Below are 23,607 nucleotides of genomic sequence, written 5' to 3' on the forward strand. Positions count from 1 at the left end.
CTGCTCTGAAATCAAACAAAACAGCCAGATAACAAATGAATGGAGACGGAGCACAGAGAGACACCAGAGAGATGCTCGGTGTGGGAAACGGTTTAATTATACATTTGTCTTGTCACAGTGACAGGAAAGGGAGAAAATGGGCCGTGTGTTTGTGCTCATGTGGCTTGTGAGTACAACAGTGATTATATGTGTCTATTGTTTTGCCTTCTAGCTAATGAGGCCGGGGAGACACCGCTGGATATCGCTCGAAGGCTCAAACACCTACAGTGTGAGGAGCTGGTGAGCTTACTATGTTTAGACTTGGCTTAATCCTGCAAGCACATCGTCGCTTCGTGAAATGTAAGAGCTGTCAGTCATTTGCGTTTCCGTACGTATGTGTTTACAGCTGAACCAAGCACTGGCAGGAAAATTCAACGCCCACGTCCACGTCGAGTATGAATGGTGCCTGCAGCACGAAGACCTGGATGAGAGCGACGAGGATCTGGATGAGAAGGTGAGGGATGCTTTTGTGAATAGTAATAGTTCCTTTTTTTTTTTTTTTTTTTTTTTTTTAAAGATTTCAAGACAAAAAAAGTTTTATAAAAAGTGATAAAGAGACAAACAAACAAACAAACATGAAAGGGATGAAAACGACTAACGCTTGAGAGAGAGATCAAATCAGCTTTGTAGTGAGGCTGCTGTGAAAAACAACCTGAAGAGCTCTGAATTTCTGCAAGAGGTTTATTTTATTTTGTTTCCACTAAATACAATCTCCTTAAATTAAACACTAAACTCCTTATTTCCTTTGTGCTTTTTAATGCGCTTTGTCATTCTTGCTGCCTGAAATGATTGAATGGGATTGGATTTTGGACAAGTTTAATTATTGATAGTTAAACATGTTGTTTTCAAGGCTGAATTTTAACACAGGAGCCTTATATATATCTAGGAGGAGAAATGGTGCATTTTAATGCAGGAGTTAACCTGCCTCAAGTGGCCATTCGAGGAACTGCAGTTTTGGCGCTGGCTTGATTTTTCAAACCCTGAAAGTTGCCACTTAGATTTGATTGGACCTGAGTTCATTATTGAAAACTCATCAGATAATTGAAACTGGTTCAATTTTTGGGGGGGAATAACCATGTTTTAATTTTATTTTTGTTGTGTTGTTGCCTTTGTTGAAGTGTTGTAGCCAAATGAGAAATCTCCTAAATACTAAAATAATCATTCAAAGTAATGCTAGAAGATTAGTGAGAAGCTTTATTAAAAGGCAAAGACAAAGTCCCATGACTGGGACATTGCTGCCTGCGCAGAGCGTGCAGGAGTCACATGACAGCCATACTTCACTATGAATGCTCACGTGCACCTATGTCAAGTAATGTCAATAAAAAGTTCATGATTGTGGTGCATGTGTAAAGTGCATGGTACCTAGGTTAATCATATATGATGTGCTCCTGTCTCACATTGTGTAACTGTAATGCTCACATCCTCACATGCATGCCTCCCCTCAGCCGAGCCCCCATCGGAGAGACGAGCGACCGGTCAGCTGTTACACTCCGAGCAGTAACTCCCACCACGTACAGTCCGGCCTCGGCTCCGCCGGCCGTGAAGCTAAGGACAAGCAGCGCCTCTTCATGCCCAACCTGGTCAACAACGAGACTTACGGCACCATAGTCAACACAAACCCCCCTCAGCCCACCACCAACTCTGCTCCACCTCTGCCCCCGAGGAACCTGGGTAAGCTCAGACAGGAGAAATAAAGGCGAATGTAGGTAGAAACCACTGTGAGCGAAACACACCGGCAGGCATTTAATAAATCTGTTACGGTTTATATGAATGGAAAAAAATGATCTCATTCTCCAGATAACACAGATAACCTCACTTCTTCTGAAGCTGGCCTCTTTGCCTGCCTATAAGGAAGTGATATGAATAAAAAAATCAATAAATAAAATCTAGTGACTTGCCACAGTCGGCCTATAATACCATTAGTGTCTGTTTGGAGTGCTGCCAACAGAGCAGAGGACGAACAGCCAGCTGTGTCGCCCCCCTCACGTCCCCACAGCTCTCAGCCTCGGCATTCATTGCCCTCATTAACCGTCGCTCTCAATTACACTGAAATGGAAACGACTTGACTTTATTAGTGGACGCTGGTTCTGGCAAACAGCCCTGCTCTCTCTTAGTCTCCCTTCTTTTTCATTTTAATAACCCCCATCTCCTTTTTCCCCATCTCGTCTCCAGTCCAGTTGTCCGGCCCGGGAGGCTCAGCGTCCAGCACCTGGAAGCCCAGTCCTTTAGACCTGACTGGCCGACAGAGGTCGTCCTCAGACCCCCCTAACATGCATCCTCCGCCGCCGCCCATGAGGCTCACTTCCACTGGAGGTATGGCCCCAGTTTTGTGCACGCTTAAATGCTGCCTTTAAGGCATAGAAACTCGTTCTCAGTCTTGACCAGAGCTACAGTGAAGTGATTTAATAAGACGTAGTGGACATTTTATAGATGTGTTTGGATCGCAGCTCTTCTCAGCGTCTAATAAAACATTTTACTGGAAGAAAGCTGTAAATGTTTCATTTACATAATCGACACATGCACTTAGCTCACGTTCAGTTTTCTTTTCTTTCCACATGCATATGTCAAAGGTTCTTCTGACCTTAATTTATCAGTTGATCTATTTAAAACCAGACTTCCTGACTCATCACAACATCAGCTTAGTCACATTTTTCTTCACACTGTAAACAAATGAGCTAAAGCAAAGGATTGCTGTGTTCCAGCTCTGGGTCTTCCTACTGCGATGAAGATTGACTCCATGAGCAAGTCAGGTCAGGGGCCACTGGGGTCCCGGGCGGTGCCACCTAAATCTCCCGCAGGGTAAGAACATAAAGGCGCATTTATTTATGCACAGCAAAGTTTTAGATTTCCTTAGATGTAAAAGGCGTGTCGACATGTACTAGAGCTTTCTGAGCTACACAAAAATATTCATGCATTCACACATACACATGAAGATTGTGCACTGCGGTCATGTGTCTTGTTTTGGCTGCTTGTTTTGTGGCGTTTCTTTCCAAGTGGATAGAGACGCTTCTTTAGCTTCTAGGCTAAGCTCCACATCAAGCCAGACAAGTAATAACTTTCCTCCACAGTCGTCCTTTTGTCCTTTTTTTTTTTTTTTTTTTTCTTTTTCCTTCCCACAGGCCTCATAGTGTTGTGATAAATGCCTTTGAGCTTCCTCAAGAGCTCTTTTCTCCATCTTGGTACGACTATCACTCTTCTTTTTTTTTTCCTTCTTTTTTGTATTTCCAGAAATGATAAAAGCTTCAGCAGAGGGCCCCTAAATCGAACAGAATCTAAAGAAAGAGCATGTGAGTAACATTGTGTGTGATGTGTTTTGAGTATTCGCTCAGATCCCGTTTCTCCTCTGGAAACGTGGAAAGTTTTGTTGTCACCGTGATCTAATTTCCTTTTCATTCCAGCTAAGGAACTGCCAGGATGCCCTCAGAACTCCATAGGTCAGTCTCTGCCTCCAGCCCCCATGCCGAGGAAAGCATACCCAGTGAGTCCCTGATTTTTATTTTTTCAATTAACCCCCCCCCCCCCCCCCCCCTCCACCCCCTTTAATTATCATCCAGATTTTACTTTGCATATTCATTCAGTTTGCAGTACAGACTCATCTGCAGCTTATTTCCTAATTCATGGCTTACTGCCTTTGTAGAGCTGTGTAAGTCCCCTCCCTATTGTTTCAGTGATTCTAGTGCTTGCTTGTAAATTCAATCCCTTCTGCAGCCTGACTCCATAATTTGGCCTTATTCTGCATGTGAGAGGGCTACTGCTGGCATTATGTGTTTCATGTTAGCACATTTTAAGCGTTTTAATATTGCAAAGCGATTTGAAATTGACTAGAAAAACCAGAAAAGAGTGCACGTCTTTCATTTGCATGGTCTGTACACTAATCCCCCTCGCTGGCTTCTAGTTGTTGGTATTTGCCAGTCCAATCCCATGCAGTGCCGCGATGATTCACAAACCTCATCTTCTCGTCAACTTTGCCTTAGTTTGCTATTTAAAAAGTAAAATCCCACAGATTAACGCAAATGCCCTTGAAATCCTGTGTGTGTGTCTGTGCTTGTTCCCGTGTCCCAGAAGCAGAGGCCAAAGCGAGTGAAAGCCATGTACAACTGTGTAGCCGACAACCCCGATGAGCTGACCTTCTCCGAGGGCGAGGTGATCGTGGTGGACGGAGAGGAGGACCAGGAGTGGTGGGTCAGTATCTGTCACGTTGAAGACTCGGTGTGCAAGTTGTTTTGTGCATCTTGGATGTTTGCACGTGTTTTCAGATTTGAGATATTAAGCATTCTTTGATGGATGTAACTTTGATAAACCATGAGCTCATTCCCTCCTCCTCTTTTTCCGAATGCTGCTGCTTCTGCTTCCTCTGTGGAGCCCCTTGTGTGAACGCTGACCAGCTGCAACTTGTTTTCTCTGAGCCACCCCTGCAGATATGACCGTATTTAGTCAGTCTCACTTTGTGTCCCTCCATGGATCCAGAGTTTCCCCCCGAGGACCCCGTTGCCATGCTTCCTCTCTGTCCTATGTCCAGCTACATTATCACTCTTTTTGTGTCTGAGATATCAAATAACAGCACAGAGCTGCGGCTGCACAAACGGGTCTATCATACACTATATAAAGTCTGTTTCCTATGAAAATATTCTAGAAAACCGGCATAATGAGGAAAGAATGCTTTACAGTGTTTAAAACGTGACTTTTATCTCTGACGTAGTTCCTCTGATAAGCTTTGATCAGCATTTGATGTTGTTACTTGCCATGTTTCATTTAACTTTATCGGAGCAGAAACATGTCCTAGCTTTTTACTTTCAGGTATAGACGACCTTTAAAATGTCTTTAATGGAGATAATAGGTACTGTCTTCTTTATCCTCAAGGTAATTTAAAAGGGGAAAGTCTTTTACATGTAAAGCTCTCATGTTTGTTGTGACGTAGCCTTTTGTTACTCTTTGCAGATTTAGATGGCGTTTCTGTTGATTCAGTTTTGTTTGACAAAATCCCGATTGATTTACATGGATACATGCTCATTTTTCATATAGCTGAAGATGTATTTTTTAGATTCTGAGCCAAACACAGAAAATATAGAAGTATATCAACTAAATCCAAGCACTTTAGAGCCTCTAACGCTGCCTGCTGTATATCCTGATGATACTTGCACACATGACAAATGCTCGTTTCCCCCTCTGTGAGCACTGAGGGACTGTATTTGTGCATTTTCACACTTTTAGCTCAGTATACTTGTGTCAAGCATTATAATATACACCAATAAAAGCCAATGAAGTATGTAAGTAGTAGTTTTGGGATTTAAAATCTCAAAACTGAATCACATGGGTTGAAATCACAAATATTGGAAAAGTCTTCCCCACCTGTTTTTAACTACTCTGTCATTTTCTGTGGTGTTTGGTACTGTCGTAGACTGTATGTTAAAGATGGGCGTAGCTTCCTGCTCTAAAAAAGTGAAGCCAATGCTGAAGTGCCTGAAAGCTGCATTGTTTTATAACGGCCAGCAGGAGGCAGCACTGCTTATTGCCAAAACAGGTGCAAAAACAAACCCTGTTGCTCATTTGATTTGATTTCTAACCTCAGTAAACGCTTCAAGTCTTATTGCATACAGCTCAGTCAGATCCAGGTGTTTGTCCAAACGCTCAGCCTGAGGCTACACAACTTTAGTCAGCCAGTAGGTGACTTCCCCGTGGCTATGTCCATCTTTTAGATGAAGTCTGTGCATACTTTAGTTGACTCAAATAATTTAAGCATTTCTACCCAAACAGACTAAACCCCTCTGTTTTCTTGTCATGGCTGCCTCATATCGTCCTCCGACCTCACGTCTCATCTGTCTTTGCTCTTCGCAGCTGGGCCACATCGAAGGCGAGCCAATGAGAAGAGGCGCCTTCCCCGTTACGTTTGTGCACTTCATCGCCGACTGAAATCCGGGACTCGGGAAGTATCACACGTCCCACTATCACCGACAAAACATCCACCATCGCCCCAGTGTTTGCAGTCGACGTCATCGGCACCATCATCACCATCTTCGCTGGCGTCTTGAGCGAGCTCGTTCAAGCGTCACTGCTGCTCCAGCGAGTCTGGGTGTCACAGGGGACTCATCGGACTCTGTGGTTTTAATGCTTGCAGTTAAAAAAGAAAAACAAAACAAAGATGATTGTAGTGAATGTCCTCTCACAATAAATGCACTTTTCTTGTCTTTTCCCTTGTTGACATGTATGTACAGGATTCCTGTCATCCATTTTCTCCATTATACAGACAGTCCTTAAAGCGACAGCACTGAGAAGATCACAGCGTTGTGTTTTAACTTACTAACAGCTGTCAATGTGAACTTAGTCCCCATGCTTACATTCCATATCTGTGCATGAGCAATTCTGAAATGCCTGCTTTTAGGTGCAGCTTTCCACATATGTAGTAGCCCTCCCGTGTGGAGGTTTTTCTAATGGTGCTAAGTTAACCTTAAAATATGCTGGAAGTTGCACCCAAGGGAGCCTTTCCCTGACCCAATTTCAGTGACGGACTGGCAATCGAGAACGGGGATGCTGCATGTTAAAATAGCCTCCAGCCCATCACACCTGGGAGAGTCCACTTTCCCGAGCCGGCATAGAGTAATAGGAACATGCATCCTCTGCAAGGCTTTCCCCCACACATGCACACTGTCTGCCCCAATTTAAGCTGCGGGGCAGGGGGTCATATTCAAAAGCAACACTCCAGTTATTCCTCCTCCTCCTCTTCTTCCTCCTGATGCAGTGCTGACTGGAGCTGCAACAGGCAGTAATTACCTTTATGCTGAGTCCTGACACCTCAGGCCATCTCTGCCTGTCATCTGCCTTATTAGAGGAATAGAAGCGTGTGCTTGTATGTGCGAGTGCATGTTTTGTCTGTACGGAAATAAGCTGCAAACGAAAGCATATTCAAATAACAGGGAGCAAAAAAAATGAGAGCGTGGGAATGAGATGAAAAGCGGGAGTAAGCTCTGTGACTTTTGTTGCTTCCTCGAGACTTTTTCTTCACAGATGAGCTAAATAGAGAGGGAACACCCTTCCTGCAGCTTAAGCCTCATATAGTACTTTTAAGACAAGTTTATCTAATGCATTGTGAAATAAATATTAAACATAGTGTAATTAACTTCATTTTAGTTGCAGAGCAACTCTCTCTGTTCATATTGTTGATATTTAGGCATTTAACCTGAAATCGGAGCCTTTCGTGGATTTGTGAATGGCGAGAGGGTGGTAGCTGATGCGCACTCTCTCCACCGTGTTGATTATTAACTCACTGGATTGTTAAATCTGTTTGTGTAAATAGAGCAGGTTTTGTTTGTGGATATTTAAATGTAAAATATTGAAAATAAAAGGAGGGGAAAAAAAAAAAAAAAAAAAAAAGCAGGTTAACCCGGGCAGTAAATGTCTTTTAATGCACTGTGGTGATGAGCAGTCACACAACCTCAGCTGGGCCTGTGTGTGTGCTGTTAACATGAATACAGATACTAATGTGTGCACGCACACACACAAACACTATTCAAATTCATTCATTAACAGTCTGTGAATCACTGCATTGACTCCTAACTCTGTTGTGCAAGTAAATCGGAGAAAAACAAACAAACTGGAACAATAAAATCTGAAATAGTGCAAGGCGTCGGTGTGTTTCTTCTTCAGAGTTTGTGATCCAGCAGCAAGTGTTTTTTCTTCCATTACCATATTTCGTGACCTGCATTTTAAAAACAATCTTGTCAAGCTAAGAGTTAAATGATGTCTCATGAGCTCCCTCTGCTGGCAAATGCACTCAAGAAAAGGAAAACGCTCCCCTGCTGTACCTGATCCACGTCTTTATTTTCCTTCTTCACACACATTTTCAACTGGACCAAAGTATTATTTCACAAGGTGAAGTCAAGTTAGTACCACAACTGTAAACAAGTCCCACAAAATCTTACATGTGTCGCTACCAGCCTGTTAAAATTTACTTTTTCCCAGCTAATCACACTTTTGGTACCAAGAGTTAAAAAAAAAAAAAAAGAATTTTAAAATAAGCTCAAGTAAATCTTTAAAAATGAATAAATCCCACAAATTAAGATCAATGTGTCCAAAAAGTCAGGCGATATTTGTAACATTCCTTCTGGTCAAAAAGTGACCACTATTGTACCAATACTGCTGTTAGAAAACAAAACACTCACAGGGTTTCAAAACCTGAAGAGGGATTTGAGTGATTTCCTCTTGAAGCCAGCTGTCACATCTGTGTACCGAGCAGTTAATCCGATGATTGTCTTCCGTGAATTAACATATGCCAGCAAAGTTTTAGCACTATGTAGTACTATTGCGTACATTAAATACACTTAACGTTACACTTGTAAAAGCTCTGCATTGTGTCCCAAAGCTATATTTAATGCAACCGTTTGCCTCCTTACTACACCTTCTTTTAATATTTATTGTGAGAAGGCAAAAAAACAACAAATTCCAGGGAAGTGACTCAGAAAAATTCACCACAGTTCTGTTTTAACTGGATGGATTACAGGAAGGGGAACAACAGCTAGCTCACGCCAGACTTTTCCATCAATAACAAAGATTACGCACCATCAGATCTGCCCTTTAGATGACCTCTCAGAAGGGTAAGAAAGCAAAGGTGCAACATTTTTGCCAATAACAATGCTGGTTGTCTAACTGTTGCTGGTTTTGCAGATGTTTCGCTCTCATCCCAACTCTCACTCGGAGCCTCTGGACTTGTCTGATGTCAGAACGCAGTCGAAGGAGGCCGACAACACTTTGCAGATGGACTGCGCCTGCTCCTGTTCAGACAGACAGCAGATGTCACGCATCAGGGAAAGGAAACGCACAGTGACCGTGTAAAAGACCTTCCATTTCGTACTTACTGAGCTGCTGCACTGGTACACCCAGATGCTGCACTCTTCTTGCTCTGTGTCAGTGGTTTTCAGAGCCAGCAGGTTCTTCCCCGCGCCTAGCCCGTCATCGTAGCACAGCATACGCACGATCAGGTAGAGAGGATGGCGATGCAGCACATTCTGAGAGTGTAGAACAAAAACACATAGTAGGGGTCTTTTTCAATTTGTTAACTCCGTTTCCAAAAATGATTTGCAAATCATTTGTGTGCCATGTTTAATTTAAGTTAAATTACGTTAAAATTAAACTGTTAAATCAAATCACATCAAAGGTTGGAAGTGTGAAATTTCACTGCACATTCACAGAATTCACGCTCACTTTGAATTTGATGCCAGCAACATTTTTCAGTGCATTGAGGGCAGGAGCATGTTTACCACCCTGTTGCATCACCTCTTCTTTTTAAAATTCAGGTAACCGAGGAGCTCAGTTGTTGTAGTTTAGACACCAAAATGTTCCTCCGTTCTTGGGATACTCTTCGAAATGACTGTGTACCACCTTTCTATTCCTTTACTACTCACACACTGGTCCAGCGACGCCACCTTGACGCCGTACTTGGACACTACGAGAACCATCTCCTCATCTCCGGGAACAAATGGCAGCTTTCCATCTTGCTATGAGAAGAGGAAGCAAAATTTGCAGTACCTTCTCTGTTTTATATCAGAATAATTACAGCATGTTTCCAAGGAGAAAGGTTAAAGTTAAAATGTGCCCAGATCTTTCTCCAGCTTCTTACCTGAGCAGCATCAATGTAGTTGATGAGGTCCAGCGGTTCCTGGAGGGTCTTGCTCATGTCAAACTTTAACTTCTCAATAGCACCCACATATTTCACCCGAAACTCAGCGCATGTCTCAGATGTGTTGTTCCCTATAGACAAAAAACAACAACAACAACAAAAAACACCAGTTAGAAAATTAAACTGCGAGGCTGCTTCAAAATTTTAACAGGAAGACAAGCTGACCTGAGCTTTTGGTGGAGTCCGTGTCAAGGCTGGCAACAGTACTTGATCTGGAGAGTCCTCCCAAGCTGGAGTCCACAGACTGCAGTGAGACAGAAACATTAGACAGCGCCGCCTTAATGAAACGCAAAGACACACGTGTCTGCATGCTTGTGTTGTTAACCACCTTGCTCTTTGTGCTGATCTCACTGCTTTGCGAGCTGCTGCTGCTGTGGCGCTTTTTGCCTTTCCGGAACATCCTTCACCATGACGACCGCATCCAGCCCTCCAGACCCGCTGACCTGGATCATCACAGGGCTCAGAGTTAAACGCGCAGCATGGCTGCCTTCTCAGGTGTTAATGGAGCCCATAAATAATTAAATGCAGGACACAGGAGCATATACGGTTTGAATAATTGATACCTAGTTTGTTCCTCTTTGGGGGTCTGGGCTTTGGGGAGGCCAATCCATGACTGATAGTGTTCTACTGTGTGTTTCTCTACCCTGGTATACTTTTACTGCATTGGCAGTGTTTTTGGGATTACTGTCATTCTGGAAAATAAAGGCGTTGCCAATCAGGCCCTTTCCCGATGGCACTGCCCAGTGGATTAAAATCTGATGGTACTTTTCTGTGTTCATAATTCCATCAATTTTAAAAAGGTCCCCAACAGCACTGGCTGAAAAGCAGCCCAAACCATGAGAGAGTAGTGTGTTTTACAGATGGCTGCACACATTCACCATTGGACCGTTCTCCTCTCCTCCTTTATACATGCTGATGACATTCTGAACCACTAATGGCAATTTAAAGAAAGAAAAGATTCATGGGTGTGTGTTTAGTGGCTTCATTGAAAGTAAAATATTAAGAAATGAGGGCTGGCTTAAAACAACTGCTAAATATCTTTCATGAAATTCATGAGATTTCTTGGATATTTATATAATTTGTATTACTTTGGCAAGTACATGTTTCCGGTTGGTTTCTTTTTAAAAAATTAAAAAATAAAAATTGGGCTTTATTTTTATTCTAGCGAACTAAAATCCTTTCCCTCAGTCTTCTAGACCAGTTTTAGTTAAACTATAATAACCTTGAGTCATCCACACAAAAAGACATCCTAATTAAAATAACAACATCCACAAGTGAAAGGTGAGATATTTGTTCGAGTAGTTTCTTCATGTAGGAAGGTGTACTTGTCCTGGGAACTCTGAAAGCAAAGTTAAACTAAGGCTAGAAAAGCTACAGTATATTCAGTCACCACCGCTGCTAAACCGCATTTCACTTTCAACTTGAGTTTAATCACGTCTGAGTCTGAAAATAACTCAGGACCAGAATACTCAGAATAACAGACGATATAACACTCAAACAAGAGCCTAAATTGATAATATCGATTATAAACACAAATGTGTGAGATTATTTGTACTTTTTAACATTATAGTATAGTATTACAGTACTATTTAACAACGCGTACAACCACCAAGTTTAAAAACAGGAGCACCATTTAAACAGGAAACTACACCTGCAACTGTAACAGCCTCGTTTAGGTGCGGCTTGAACAGCGTGTCTGTAAACAGATGAAGCTAACGGAGTCCCAGGCTACAGACACCAAAGGTTAAGACGCCTATCACCCAAACTACGAGCTGCTCTGTGCTTGTAGTGCTGTAGCTACAAGAAAACCTGAGTGACTCAAACTTATCCTACTCACTCTTGGTCGCATTCATTTTAAAAGTTACAAGCCGAGGACTTCCTCGGAGGGGCTTGTAAAGAGAGTGAATTATCTAACGCTAACATGACTTGAAACATACCTGTTGTAACGAGGTGCTCTCAGTGTACCGTTTATCTGCTTTTCTTCCAATCCACTTTCTATTTATCCAGTTTGACTCTTCGGCTTCCCTTTGAGCTTTGAAGCCTACACCCAACACCACTTAAAGGGGACGCAACGCAGAGGAAAAATAAACACATAAAAATCCTACGAATAATACGGATTATTGTGTCGATACATTGCTGAACTTAAAATAGATAATCCTAAATTGAGCTAATATATTTAACTGCCGTGCCTCTTTTTGCGTCGGGTTGTTTAATAAATGTTAGATCAAAGCTGGTAAAAGCCAACCGACGTGCGTCTCGGAACTTCTGTCACACGACTTGATTCCAGTCGGGCGTATTTTGGACACGCCCCCGGAAGTTCATTCAGAAAACACATTGAGTGCAGTATTATCGGATTTGTTATTATTATTTTATTTTATTTTTTTGTATTTTAAAAATGACACTAAAATTTTAGAACAGAATGGCCACAAAACGCAAAATAGAGATAATTGTCCCTGCCGAGGAAAGCGACCAGCTCCTGATTCGTCCACTGTGAGTTAATTTCTATTTTTTAGATATATGCACATACATATAAATATTATATTTTATGGCTGATTCATTGTGCCACCATAAAACCACATACATGCACTGATACCGTATTTGGCTCATGTTGCAGCGGTGCTGGGCAGGAGGTTGGGCGGTCATGCATTATCCTGGAGTTCAAAGGAAGGAAAATTATGGTAAAATAAATAATAACAAATAATTGGTTATACACTTATATCAATAGCAATAATAACTATATTACGGTTACCTGTTTGAAGGAGTACAAAGTGCAATTTTTTGTTTTTGATCCATTCATTCAATACAATTAAATTAATTTTATTATTTTATATATTTTGACATATAGTTGCCATTGTAGTATTTCATGTCCGAAAGCAGCATTGATGCAGATTGGATTTAAATGAACAAAGCTGTATTTGTGTGTGGCAGCTGGACTGCGGCATTCACCCTGGATTGGAGGGGATGGACGCTCTCCCATACATAGATTTGATTGACCCAGCTGAGATAGACCTGCTGCTGATCAGCCAGTGAGGCTCAACTGCCCTGTCTCCTTTACATTTTCACATTTTTCCTGCACAGAAACGACAGTTTAGATCTCTAATTATTGCTGGTTTTATGTGTTCTCATTTCAGCTTCCACCTGGATCACTGTGGAGCTCTGCCCTGGTTCCTCCAGAAGACCAGCTTTAAAGGGAGGACCTTCATGACTCATGCCACTAAAGCCATCTACCGCTGGCTCCTATCAGACTATGTTAAAGTCAGGTAGGGGCAAAGGTGCCTAGAGACAATTACCTTTTAATTGCAGTGCAGCATACAGTCATATTTTTATTATTATTGCAGTAACATCTCGGCAGATGACATGCTTTACACTGAAACCGACCTGGAGGAGAGCATGGACAAGATAGAGACAATCAACTTCCACGAGGTCAAAGAGGTGGCTGGGATCAAGTTTTGGTGCTACCACGCTGGTCATGTGCTGGGAGCTGCTATGTTCATGATCGAAATAGCTGGAGTCAAAGTAAAATTGCTGTTGTTTAATCGATAATGATAAGAAAGGATTGTTCGCTTAATTTTTTTTAAAAAGCTAACCTACATGTATATTCCCCATCTCCTTTTCCCTCCAAAGCTTCTGTACACAGGAGACTTTTCCCGCCAAGAAGACAGGCACCTCATGGCAGCTGAGATCCCCAGTGTCAAACCTGACATCTTAATCATAGTATGACATTATTTAACTATAATAAGTCATATTGAACACCTTTTTAAAAGGCTCCGTAGGTGATCGAAACATAGTCAGAAACTATTATTTGTCTTTCTGCAGGAGTCCACCTACGGCACTCACATCCATGAAAAAAGGGAAGAGCGAGAAGCTCGGTTCTGTAACACCGTCCATGACATTGTCAACAGAGAGGGTCGCTGTTTAATCCCTGTGTTTGCTTTGGGACGAGCACAGGAACTGCTGCTTATCTTGGGTTAGAAGTCATGTTTGACTCCCTGATACTGAAAATGTGATAATGTGTGTCAATATTGTTAACCTCAATGTTCAAATTTATGTTTAGCACTGGATTTCCTCTGATAGTTATGACTTTGGTTATTTGTCTTCTCTTTATCCCATTATCACTCATAGAAGTCTGTAAGATTGGGTTTAATGTTCTCTTGCAGACGAGTACTGGCAGAATCACCCAGAGCTCCATGACATCCCCATCTATTATGCTTCTTCCCTGGCCAAGAAGTGCATGGCTGTGTACCAGACATATGTTAACGCAATGAACGACAAGATCCGCAAGGCCATAAATATCAACAACCCTTTTGTCTTCAAGCATATCAGCAATCTGAAGGTAGAGACTGTCACAGAAACCCTGTGCATATTCTCAGGCTTGACTGTCTCTCTCCAAAAATAAAGCAGCACTGTCTATTCTTTCCAGAGCATGGATCACTTTGATGATATTGGCCCCAGCGTGGTGATGGCGTCTCCGGGCATGATGCAGAGCGGGCTCTCCAGGGAGCTCTTTGAGAGCTGGTGCACCGACAAGAGGAATGGAGTTATCATCGCCGGTTACTGCGTGGAGGGCACACTCGCCAAGGTTAGAGCACAGCAGGACAGCAAAAAAAAATTTTCTGAGCAAAGTGGGAAAAGATGCTGTGATCTAATAATCGATATGCTGATTCAATTGCACCAGATTGCCGTTATTTACAGCAATTTTCAAGCCATCAAATTTAAAACTCAGAAGCTGTGACAAAAGACAGGAATTACTCATTTTTTAAAGAAAAGAAATTAAGTTGCCACAAGAAGAAGGAAAAAAAGTTTTCAGTGTTCTTTGTTCATTTTCTCTAATAAAAATGAATCGAACATGTGAAGTTTTTAGGTCATTAATTTGGCAAAGCAATCAAACTGAAGGCTCTAAAAGCAATTTACGTGCCATTTTCTTTAACTATTTTCTAAATCCTTTCACTGACTAAATGATTTATCAAGAAGATAATTGTAAAATCAGTCCTCAGTTATTTGCACACTCTACAGCACATCATGTCTGAGCCCGAGGAGATCACCACCATGTCGGGACAGAAGCTGCAGCTAAAGATGTCGGTGGACTACATCTCCTTCTCCGCCCACACTGATTACCAGCAGACCAGCGAGTTCATCAGAGCCCTCAAACCGCCACATGTGGTATGAGAAGAAAACAGTGTGGTGAAATTCACAGTTCTCTTGACTCGTCTTTTTTTGTCCTTTGCATAAAATGTTGCACATGTTTCATTTCAGATCCTGGTACATGGGGAGCAGAATGAGATGGCGCGCCTGAAAGCCGCGCTGATCAGAGAGTACGAGGATAACGACGAGGTTCACATCGAAGTCCACAACCCTCGCAACACTGAGGCTGTCACGCTGAACTTCAGAGGAGAGAAGCTGGCTAAGGTGCAGTACGCTTTTTGTGATCAGCAGTCGCTGAATTGTGCGTATGCTTTTTAATGACACTGTTAAAAATGACAAATCCACTGAAAATGGATACACTTCTCTTCTCAGGTGATGGGCTCACTGGCTGATAAGAAGTGTGTTCAGGGTCAAAGGGTATCAGGCATACTGGTGAAGAAGAATTTCAACTACCACATCCTCAATCCCTCTGACCTTTCCAGTAAGTTCACTTTCATTGTCCCCAGATGGAGAACAGGGCCACAAAAGCATTTTAGTAGCGTTGATGCTTCATGACTCTGTCATTGTTTTGGGGTATTTGGCCTCAAAACTAAACCAAAGTAGACTATGAATGAATGAATGAAACATTCCTCCTCTCGGAGCTGTACTGACCTGATCTGTCTGTTCTGCAGCGTACACAGAGCTGGCCATGAGTACAGTGAAACAGACCCAGGCCATCCCCTTCACTGGACCCTACTCACTGCTTGTCTGCCATCTGAGGAATCTCACAGGTAAGACTGCGTGACCATTTCTGTGGGAATCTCGATGACCATCTCTGCAGACAGTAGACTGTCTGAGACCATCCAAACTCATAAAAAGAAACAAAAAAACACAACTGCCCACATTGTTGCAGTTTGACACGTACTGCAAACTTTTGAGTTTTGTCAGCGTGTGAGTGATTTTTACCCCGTAGTGGTGACCGTCTTTCTCAGGTGATGTTGAAGAGCTGGACGGAACTGAGAAGAACACTTTGAAGATCTTTAAAAACATCACTCTAATCCAAGAGGCCGGCATGGTGCTGCTAGAGGTGAGAGCCCACAACGTAGCGCTGTGCTTTTCACACCAGTGTGCAAAACTGGGAGTCCTAAATGTATTTCTTTAGAGGATAGACACAGGGTTTGATATCACTGAAACACTCTAATAATCCTTTTAACAAGGTAAGAAGGTGAACACTGCACCAGTGTGCCACGTAATAGCAACTACTCATTTATGTTTTCTGCTGCTTTCCACGTGCATGTGTCCAGTGAACTACAATCCTGGGTTTGGTTCGGTGCAGACTATTGACTGGATCACTCTCCTTTGTAGCCATATAAAATCTAAGGGACAACTTTATGATTGGTTATTTCTGCTCCTAGCCACAGATTTTTAAAGGGAGTGTACGTTGTGATGCTCAGAGACAGCTTGGGACTTGTGTTTTATTAATTTGTCTTTATCTGCTGTTTCAGTGGATAGCTAACCCTCTAAATGACATGTATGCTGATGCTGTCACCACCGTGGTACTGGAGGTGCAGTCCAACCCAAAGGCTCAAAAAGGTCAGCTTGGTTATATAGACCCATATAAAAGATGGATGTAGGTAAGATGAAATCGCACACTGGTTTGTTCACACACACTTTGAAGCCTGAAATTAAACAGTTTGGCTGTGACATTTGAGCTAAGGGCTGTTGAAATCCCCAATCCACCTGATGTCATAGAAGTCATAGTCTTGGTGATTCTGGCCATTAGATTGTTTCTTTAATCATTTCTTTTGGTCGATGATCATGCACTCCTTGTTAGTTTTTGGTTTTTATGACATATTAAGTTCCCCTTTGTTTTTCTCCTTGCTATAATCAGGACCTTTGGATGTGTAATACACCTATTATGGTCTAGCATCCAGAAACTGCACAAATGGATTGGGTTCTGTGCACAAAGTACTCATGCACTATATTAACAGTTCACTCAGAACTTTATATATGGGATTGTTATCACGAATACCCATGAAACACCTGGAGTTGCTTCATGGCACACTTTTTGGGAATTATTGTCTTTAATCCTGCATTTGTGTGATTGAAAAGTGTGTGCAATGACACAGTTTTAAAGATTTGGCCTAAATAATTCTGGAGTGAATGAGCCTAAACATGATGACCGGACTAGTGACACCATATAACCTGTGACTCTCACACATGCACGTATGACTTGCCAGTTTCAGCTGAAACAATTTCAGTGTTTCAAACCATGTTCCAGAGTTTTTAGTTCACCATTCATGAGGTTTCAAGAAGAAAATGAAAGACAGATCTGAATGTTTGAAAGTGTTTTGGAAAAACTCTGTAAAGATTAGATGAACAATACTCAAAGGATAAATCCAACTGGTTTATTTTGTTAGATAAGTTGAACAAAAAGTTAAACAAGCAAGTAAATAAAGAAACAAGGTAAAATGAAGTAAGAGCAAAAAAGTTAACAAGTAAATAAAGAAACAAGGTAGAGGAGAGAAAACCCCAACAATCCCCTTAGAGCAAGCACTAGGCGACAGTGGGGAGGAAAAACTGCCTTAAAACGGGCAGAAACCTCCGGCAGAACCAGGCTCAGGAGGGGGCAGTCAACTGCCGGGACTGGTTGGGGGGGTGAACAGAGGTGGAGCAAGACGAGGCTACATCAGTTGAAGAAGCAGCAGAGTTCCTCTTCCGGAAAAAGCTGAAGAATTTTTTCTTCTTTTTCATGGACTTTTCCACGAGGGCCTTTTTCTCCAGGATGAGGGTTCTCAACTCATCGATGGTTTCTGTGTTTTGCCTCTCAAGTTTCTTGCATGTTTGTTCCACCTGTTCTAATGTTGCTTGTGTTTCTTCAAGCTTTTCTTTGAGGTCTTTGGATGTTGCCTCCTGTGTCAGCTTTGCCTTCTGCAGGTCTGCATTTCTCAGTTGATCTTCTTTGTGCAGGCCTTCTAGCTGCTCATTTCTTTTCTGGATATCGTGGAGCGTACACTGCAGGTCTTCATGCGTTCTGTCTTATTTTTGCTTTTGGGCCTGCATTTCTGTGTTTTCCCGCTTCAAGTTGTTGAATTCCAACAATATCCCCTTAATGAGCTCTGAGTTGTTTTTGGCCATTTGATCGATCCTTTTCTGCATCTGTGAGCATCGTTTTTCCAGAGTTTCCTTTTCTCCCTCCAGCTCACTTGTTTTGACCTTCAGTTCATTACAGAATTCTTGCATTTTTTGATTTTTACTCTCAAAGTCCTTGATAATGCACTTTTCTTCTGTCAGTCTTTCTTGCTTTTGCTCTTTCTCTTGAAGGAGGTCTTTCTTTTGGACCAGTGTTTGATCCAACCTTACCTTCACCATTCTGTACTTTTCCTGCATGCCTTGGAGTTCGCGCTGCAGGTCTTTTTGCTTTGTGTCCTGTTGTTCCTTCTGTTGGAGGACTTCTTTATTTTTTTCTTCAGCTTCATCAAGCTTTTTTTGGAGCAGGTGATTCTGTTGGTCCATGTATTGGAGATCCCACTCTAGCTTATCAATCGTGGCTTTCCTGCCTTGAAGCTGCTCGGACATTTCTTTCACTTCAGCGCTCTTTTGCTTGTTTTCTTTGATGAGGAATACAATCTGCTCTCTGGCTTGAGCAAACTTGATCCCCCAGCCCTCATTAATAATGTTGATGTCGGGCTGGCGCTGTAGTGTTTCTTCCAGGTGTTTGTTTTGTGCTTCCATTTGTAAGCACTTCTTCTCCAGGTGAACTTTTTCTTTTTCAAGTTGTTGAATTTTGTTCTGGAGATGGTTGTTTTCACTCCTACTCTCCTGTAATGCCCTTTGGGTGGATAAGAGGCCATTTGGAGAAGTTGGCCGGCCACGCAAGGAAGGAGAGGCGGCGTAATCGTTTTGTCTCGGTTGCCGTAATCTTGGATACATGCTGGCGTTTGTATCCGATGACTCTGAGAGGTTTCCGAATGTTTCTGTAGTGAACGTTTGAAGGCTGCGAAGTAACGAACTAAAAATTGCTGTTTGTCACCCCTATTTAAGGAAAAACTTCAAAGGATCAAAGATCCTTGTGACATCATCACTCCTAAGCCAATCAGGTTGTCACATGACATTCTGGAATGTGGAATGGGGATATATATTTTTTTAAACAGTTTTCAAATTTAACTTAATATTTAAGTGTTTCTTACTTGACCTGCTTAGTCGATTAAAAAGTTAATTGCCACGAACACCCCTAATGTTATATAACAGACCACAGAAAAAAGACAGGTTTTTTTCTGCGTGACAGAGCTATAATAAATGTTTTGTTTTTTTAATGATCCTACTTTTTATAAAAGGGAACATTATTTAAAGAATATGTATTTAATTAAAAAACTCTGTATTCATCTAAAGGGTATAACAAGAAGGGTGAGCTTCCTGCTCCAAAATGAAATGACCAAAATAAATGTATTTCTCTGCAATTACAAACTCTGTGTAAACAGTCTTGGTGTCAAAATAAAGCTAACGCTGGTGAGATGTCATCAGAGCTGTAAATATTACTGCAGAAGTTACTGTGACTCAAACATAGAAAATTTGATTTTTTATTTCCCTCACCTAATTTTTAAAAGTATTTTATAGCAGCGGTCCCCAACCCCCGGGCCTCGGACCGGTACCGGTCCGTGAGTCGTTTGGTACCGGGCCGCGAGAGTTGAGGCTCAGGTGTGAAATGTATAGTTTTCAGGGTTTTTATCGGTTTTCAGCGTTATTTTGTTATCGTTTTTATTGTTTACTCGGTTTTCCTGGGTCTCTTCACGTGTGTTATGAATAAATTTTCTTTTTTTCGGTACCGGTACTAGTTTTATTTTGTTGTATTTATCCGCGACACCTTAAAGGCCGGTCCATGAAAATATTGTCGGGCATAAACCGGTCCGTGGCGCAAAAAAGGTTGGAGACCGCTGTTTTATAGCATATAACACCTTTGAAAATATGCTTTGGTTCCCATTTAAGTCCAGAAAATCCTAAATCAAGATATGGATATTACCTGTCCACAGATTCATGGTGACGTAACTGCTCTTTTAACTGTCTGGTGTCTTTGCTTTGTTTGTTGTTTGCAGACATGGTTTACATGAGCTTTTAGCTGAGATTCAGAGGTTTCTGTGGACACTACTCATGTCAGCACTTATATTTCGGACCTCGTGTTATAATCGATTAAACGCGATCTCCTCCCTTTTGCCCCCATTTTTGATGTTTTGGGTGCAAATGATCAGGCATTACATTCTCATAATAAATCAGATAAGATACTGCAAATAATTAAGCATACTATACTTTGTCATATATATTATGTTACATGTGACCATAATTTAAAAAAAATATTTAAAAGATATATAGTCTTAGTCTTTAATTGAAGAATGTTTTTACTAAAGTCATAAATCAAATGAAAAGCAGGGAAATTATAACATAAAAACTGACATTTTTTGCTGTAAGAGGAGTCGCCCCCTAAGGGCCATTAGAAGTACTGCATTGGTTTCACATTTCAGAACTCGATGTTACATCCATCTTTTAAACACAGTTAACAAAGCGCCATTAAGCACGTGGTGTACACGTGTGTTTAGTTGCTGCTGTAAGTTTGAGGCGGGTGCTATCTGGTTAATGCCAGTGATCTGCTTTCTGCCTTATGAGCAGTGATGGAGACCCAGAGCAGCACTATGGACATGGATGTTTTCCATACTCGGCTAGAAGTCATGTTGCAGTAAGTGACAGAATAAATCCATAAAACATTTTTATAATGCAGTAGCATGAATATTTTTATGGAAATGAAGTTCCTCGGATAAATAGTTGCTAAGCTCTTAATGAATTATGTTATTTGTCTGCTGTCTGTTTTCAGGGACATGTTTGGAGAAGAATGCGTGAACTTCAGCGATGGTAAAATCATCTCTGTGACTGTGGACGGGAAGACGGTGCACATTTGCTTGAAAACAAGGGTGAGGGTCTTTTGTCCTGTTAATGGGAGCTGCTGATTTGGTGTTTGAGTATGTCGCTGACTTCTTATCCCCTCACCAGTCTGTGTGCTACGAAGATGAATGCACAGAGGACGATTCACTCAGAGAGATGGTGGAACTGGCGGTGCAGCGGCTCTATGACGCTCTAAACCCCGTTATCTGAAGAAAGACACACACCTGCCTGCGGGTCTCCAGACATTGTTAGTGATCAGATATACACACACAGTTGGGACATCGTGTTAATGTAGATTAAAAACAAAATGCTGTGATTTGCATTGAAAAACACATTTTATCCACAGAGCATAGAAAACATCAAATGTTTAAACTGAGAAAATGTATGATTAGCTCAAGACGAGCTCATTTTTACTTGGATGGCAGCATCACTTCTTAGGAAAGTTGGAACAGTCATGTTTATCCACCAGATTGTCTGTTTTATGTATTGTAGATGATGAGACAGTCTTCGTAATTTTACAGAGGAACATTCTGAAATTGTTCCACAGTTTACAGAGCTGTTTCACAGACTGAAGAAACACAGTAACAAGTGAGCAAGACTGACTTGCGAGAATAAGCTATGTGATGTTATTTAACAGATTCTTGTGTTGTTTGTATTGTAAGCACTTTTAATTATAAAATACATCATTATGTTAACTGCGTTTGAGTGTAGATTTACTGCAGGTTTCATTTGACCTGAGTTCATTATTAATATGCACTGATATGACTTGTTTACTTTTAAATGTGATGATGTGTGTGAATTTCTAAATGCACTACATGTGCTGTAAGTATTTGTTGTTTTAAGAAGGCTTCTACTTTAAAAACAGTGTTGTGTTTACTTTTGTCGATTTTAAATATACAGTATTCATTGTAATCGTGTGATCTTTGGACATACACATGCTTGTTTTATGTAATTTAATATTTATTTTTGTTTTAAAATCTGTTCTCACTAAAAGCACTACATGCATTGACAAAATCAAATAAAAAGAGGCAACACAAACAGTGCCCATAAGTCTTTTATTCATTAAATATCTGAAAAAATATACCCAGTAATTTCACAATAAATATAATCAAAGGCACATTCTTTAAAAATAACCATCTGATTTTAACCATAAAGTTGCTTTAATTCCCATTTCGGCTGGACTTTCAAGATATTACCACACCCTTTACTTATATTACTATAAATATGTCATAAATAGTAACACATTACCATTGAAGCTTGGCTTGTCATTAACATTTGTATAATTTCTACCAGACAAATGACTTTATTAAAGCCAAAGGAGCTGAAGTGAACGGTTGTAAACCAACCACCGAAGCGCTGCTGTGCAAAAGGTAATACAGGATGAACCAAGACCACAAGTGATTTCTATTTTGTCATATTTAACCTCTTCTATATGATGTATTCACAAACAGCAAATGTGCATGTTGCACATATAACTTTTTTTGCTGATCAAAGCTCCAGAATGAGCTATTTTTAACAACACATTTGAACGGGGGAAAAAAAAGCTTTAACTAATGGATGCTTGTTGTTTATTTTCATGACAATTTACTACCCGACTTAAAATTAGGTGAAATGTTTAATAGTGTGATCAGTGGAGGAGTTTCAAGGGGGACCACAGTGTCCCTCATTTCCCAGCAGATTTATTCATCCCCGTTTTAAGTTGATTAGTAAACCTATGGCTACCACCAGCAGCATACCAACTCCCAGCTCCATCATCTTGCCCATTTCCTTCTCGCCTATAGTGTCCTGTTTCTTCTTCAGTATCTCCTCTTTGCGGACTCGGATGTCTCTTTGCCTCTGCAGCTGCTCGCTGTAGTGGGACTTGTAGAACTGGTCGAAATCAAAGATGCCTCCTCGGCCGTCTGGGTCCACCACGGAGCGTCGGCTGTCGGTTTGCCGTCTGCCTGCGCTCCCGCTCGTGTCCTTGACGGAAGGCCTGACTGTAGCGGTGAGGTCTGCCAGACTCAATAGTCCCAGGTCATATTTCTTCCTGAGCCCCTTGTTTCCCAGCACGGTGTAGGCCTCGCTGATCTCCGAAAAGCGGACTGTGGCCTCTTCGCTGCCAGTGTTTCTATCCGGGTGGTAGGTGAAGGACTGCTTGTAGTACGCTGTTTTTATCTGGGTTCGAGTGGCGGAAGGTGCCACTTCAAGGATATCATAGTAGCCAGTTTTGGTTTTGTAAAGAGGCTCGGATCTGGCTCCATCACCGCTGTAAGCCCTGATAAATGACCGCTGCCCGTGTTGCCAGTACAAATGCTGACTATAAGGGCTCTGCTGTCGGCGGAAAGTGCGGGGCGAAGTCCTCCAAAACCCGGCGCGTCTCCACTGTCGAGACAGATTCCTGTTTTCTCTTTGTACCTGGTTCTTATTATAAAGAGAAAACTCCTCAGGAACATAGTAATGGTAATTTTCTGCAACCGCTCCGTTCTCCCAAATAGCACCAAGCACCGGCTTTACACTTGTGTAACCGTCCCGAGAAGCTAGAGCACGGTCTGTGTGCGCGGCGTCTTTGGCTCCATACGGCCTGCCATTATTACTATCACCCCAAAGAAGCCCTGCTGGCAAAGGCGAACCGTGTGAGGCACCTTTCTCGTGTTTACTGTGGCTGACACGTAGGCAGTAGTTATTTAATTTGTGTAAGAAACCGTGCGCCCTCCTTCCAAAACAACTCCTGACCTCCGCCATGTTTCCTCTGACGAGTGCTACGTTCGAAGCGTGTGTCGGGTAATCTCGGGGAGTTTTTGTCTTCTTCTTCTGTATAGGGTTTACTGGCGGTCGGCAAACAGCAAAATGGTGCATTACCGCCA

General features: G+C 41.8%; 4 protein-coding genes across 7 annotated transcripts in view; 2 read left to right on the forward strand and 2 right to left on the reverse strand.

The window, feature by feature from the left end:
* asap2a (ArfGAP with SH3 domain, ankyrin repeat and PH domain 2a) overlaps positions 1-7,653 on the forward strand; it is a 58,717-nt gene extending 51,064 nt beyond the window's left edge. For 2 of the 4 annotated variants that reach the window (XM_026153075.1, XM_026153077.1), the window contains 9 exons: positions 212-279; positions 386-493; positions 1,485-1,710; positions 2,212-2,352; positions 2,742-2,838; positions 3,268-3,326; positions 3,438-3,517; positions 4,102-4,221; positions 5,875-7,653. In XM_026153075.1, coding sequence (XP_026008860.1) covers positions 212-279; positions 386-493; positions 1,485-1,710; positions 2,212-2,352; positions 2,742-2,838; positions 3,268-3,326; positions 3,438-3,517; positions 4,102-4,221; positions 5,875-5,949 — 974 coding nt within the window. In that variant the 3' untranslated portion in view covers positions 5,950-7,653. Of the gene's footprint in view, positions 1-211; positions 280-385; positions 494-1,484; positions 1,711-2,211; positions 2,353-2,741; positions 2,839-3,267; positions 3,327-3,437; positions 3,518-4,101; positions 4,222-4,836; positions 4,900-5,874 lie in introns of all 4 variants that reach the window. The other 2 variants (XR_003270733.1, XM_026153076.1) reach the window with 2 other exon arrangements.
* A 177-nt stretch (positions 7,654-7,830) lies between these two features.
* On the reverse strand, positions 7,831-11,743 carry itgb1bp1 (integrin beta 1 binding protein 1). The gene is made up of 7 exons (XM_026153079.1): positions 11,647-11,743; positions 10,038-10,152; positions 9,875-9,953; positions 9,650-9,780; positions 9,435-9,527; positions 8,889-9,038; positions 7,831-8,804 (listed from the first exon to the last, which is right to left on the reverse strand). Exons 2-7 carry the CDS (start codon positions 10,107-10,109, stop codon positions 8,721-8,723), a joined length of 609 nt encoding a protein of 202 aa, XP_026008864.1. The 5' UTR covers positions 10,110-10,152; positions 11,647-11,743; the 3' UTR covers positions 7,831-8,720.
* A 249-nt stretch (positions 11,744-11,992) lies between these two features.
* Positions 11,993-21,068, forward strand: LOC113012754 (cleavage and polyadenylation specificity factor subunit 3). Its single transcript, XM_026153078.1, has 18 exons — positions 11,993-12,199; positions 12,324-12,387; positions 12,638-12,735; positions 12,841-12,969; positions 13,048-13,225; positions 13,334-13,423; positions 13,526-13,676; positions 13,867-14,042; positions 14,130-14,288; positions 14,723-14,869; positions 14,963-15,115; positions 15,224-15,332; positions 15,523-15,621; positions 15,823-15,917; positions 16,336-16,423; positions 20,492-20,558; positions 20,694-20,790; positions 20,870-21,068. The coding sequence occupies exons 1-18, from the start codon at positions 12,129-12,131 to the stop codon at positions 20,969-20,971; spliced, it is 2,073 nt and encodes a 690-aa protein (XP_026008863.1). The 5' UTR covers positions 11,993-12,128; the 3' UTR covers positions 20,972-21,068.
* A 632-nt stretch (positions 21,069-21,700) lies between these two features.
* On the reverse strand, positions 21,701-23,607 carry LOC113012756 (dnaJ-like chaperone JEM1). Its single transcript, XM_026153081.1, has one exon. The coding sequence runs from the start codon at positions 23,597-23,599 to the stop codon at positions 22,445-22,447; it is 1,155 nt and encodes a 384-aa protein (XP_026008866.1). The 5' UTR covers positions 23,600-23,607; the 3' UTR covers positions 21,701-22,444.

This window comes from Astatotilapia calliptera, chromosome 19 (genome assembly GCF_900246225.1).
Source record: "Astatotilapia calliptera chromosome 19, fAstCal1.2, whole genome shotgun sequence".
Taxonomy (NCBI): Eukaryota; Metazoa; Chordata; class Actinopteri; order Cichliformes; family Cichlidae; genus Astatotilapia; species Astatotilapia calliptera.

Bases quoted from the DNA above. Each gene is read 5' to 3' on its own strand.
- itgb1bp1 (XM_026153079.1), bottom strand. From the start codon at position 10,109: ATGTTCCGGAAAGGCAAAAAGCGCCACAGCAGCAGCAGCTCGCAAAGC. The intron at 9,781-9,874 runs GTCAGCTTGTCT...TTTTGTCTATAG, and splicing joins GGACTCCACCAAAAGCTCAG to GGAACAACACATCTGAGACA. The intron at 8,805-8,888 runs GTAAGTACGAAA...CTGTCTGAACAG, and splicing joins TGTACCAGTGCAGCAGCTCA to GAGCAGGCGCAGTCCATCTG.
- LOC113012754 (XM_026153078.1), top strand. From the start codon at position 12,129: ATGGCCACAAAACGCAAAATAGAGATAATTGTCCCTGCCGAGGAAAGC. The intron at 14,289-14,722 runs GTTAGAGCACAG...CACACTCTACAG, and splicing joins TGGAGGGCACACTCGCCAAG to CACATCATGTCTGAGCCCGA. The intron at 14,870-14,962 runs GTATGAGAAGAA...GTTTCATTTCAG, and splicing joins CCCTCAAACCGCCACATGTG to ATCCTGGTACATGGGGAGCA.
- LOC113012756 (XM_026153081.1), bottom strand. From the start codon at position 23,599: ATGCACCATTTTGCTGTTTGCCGACCGCCAGTAAACCCTATACAGAAG.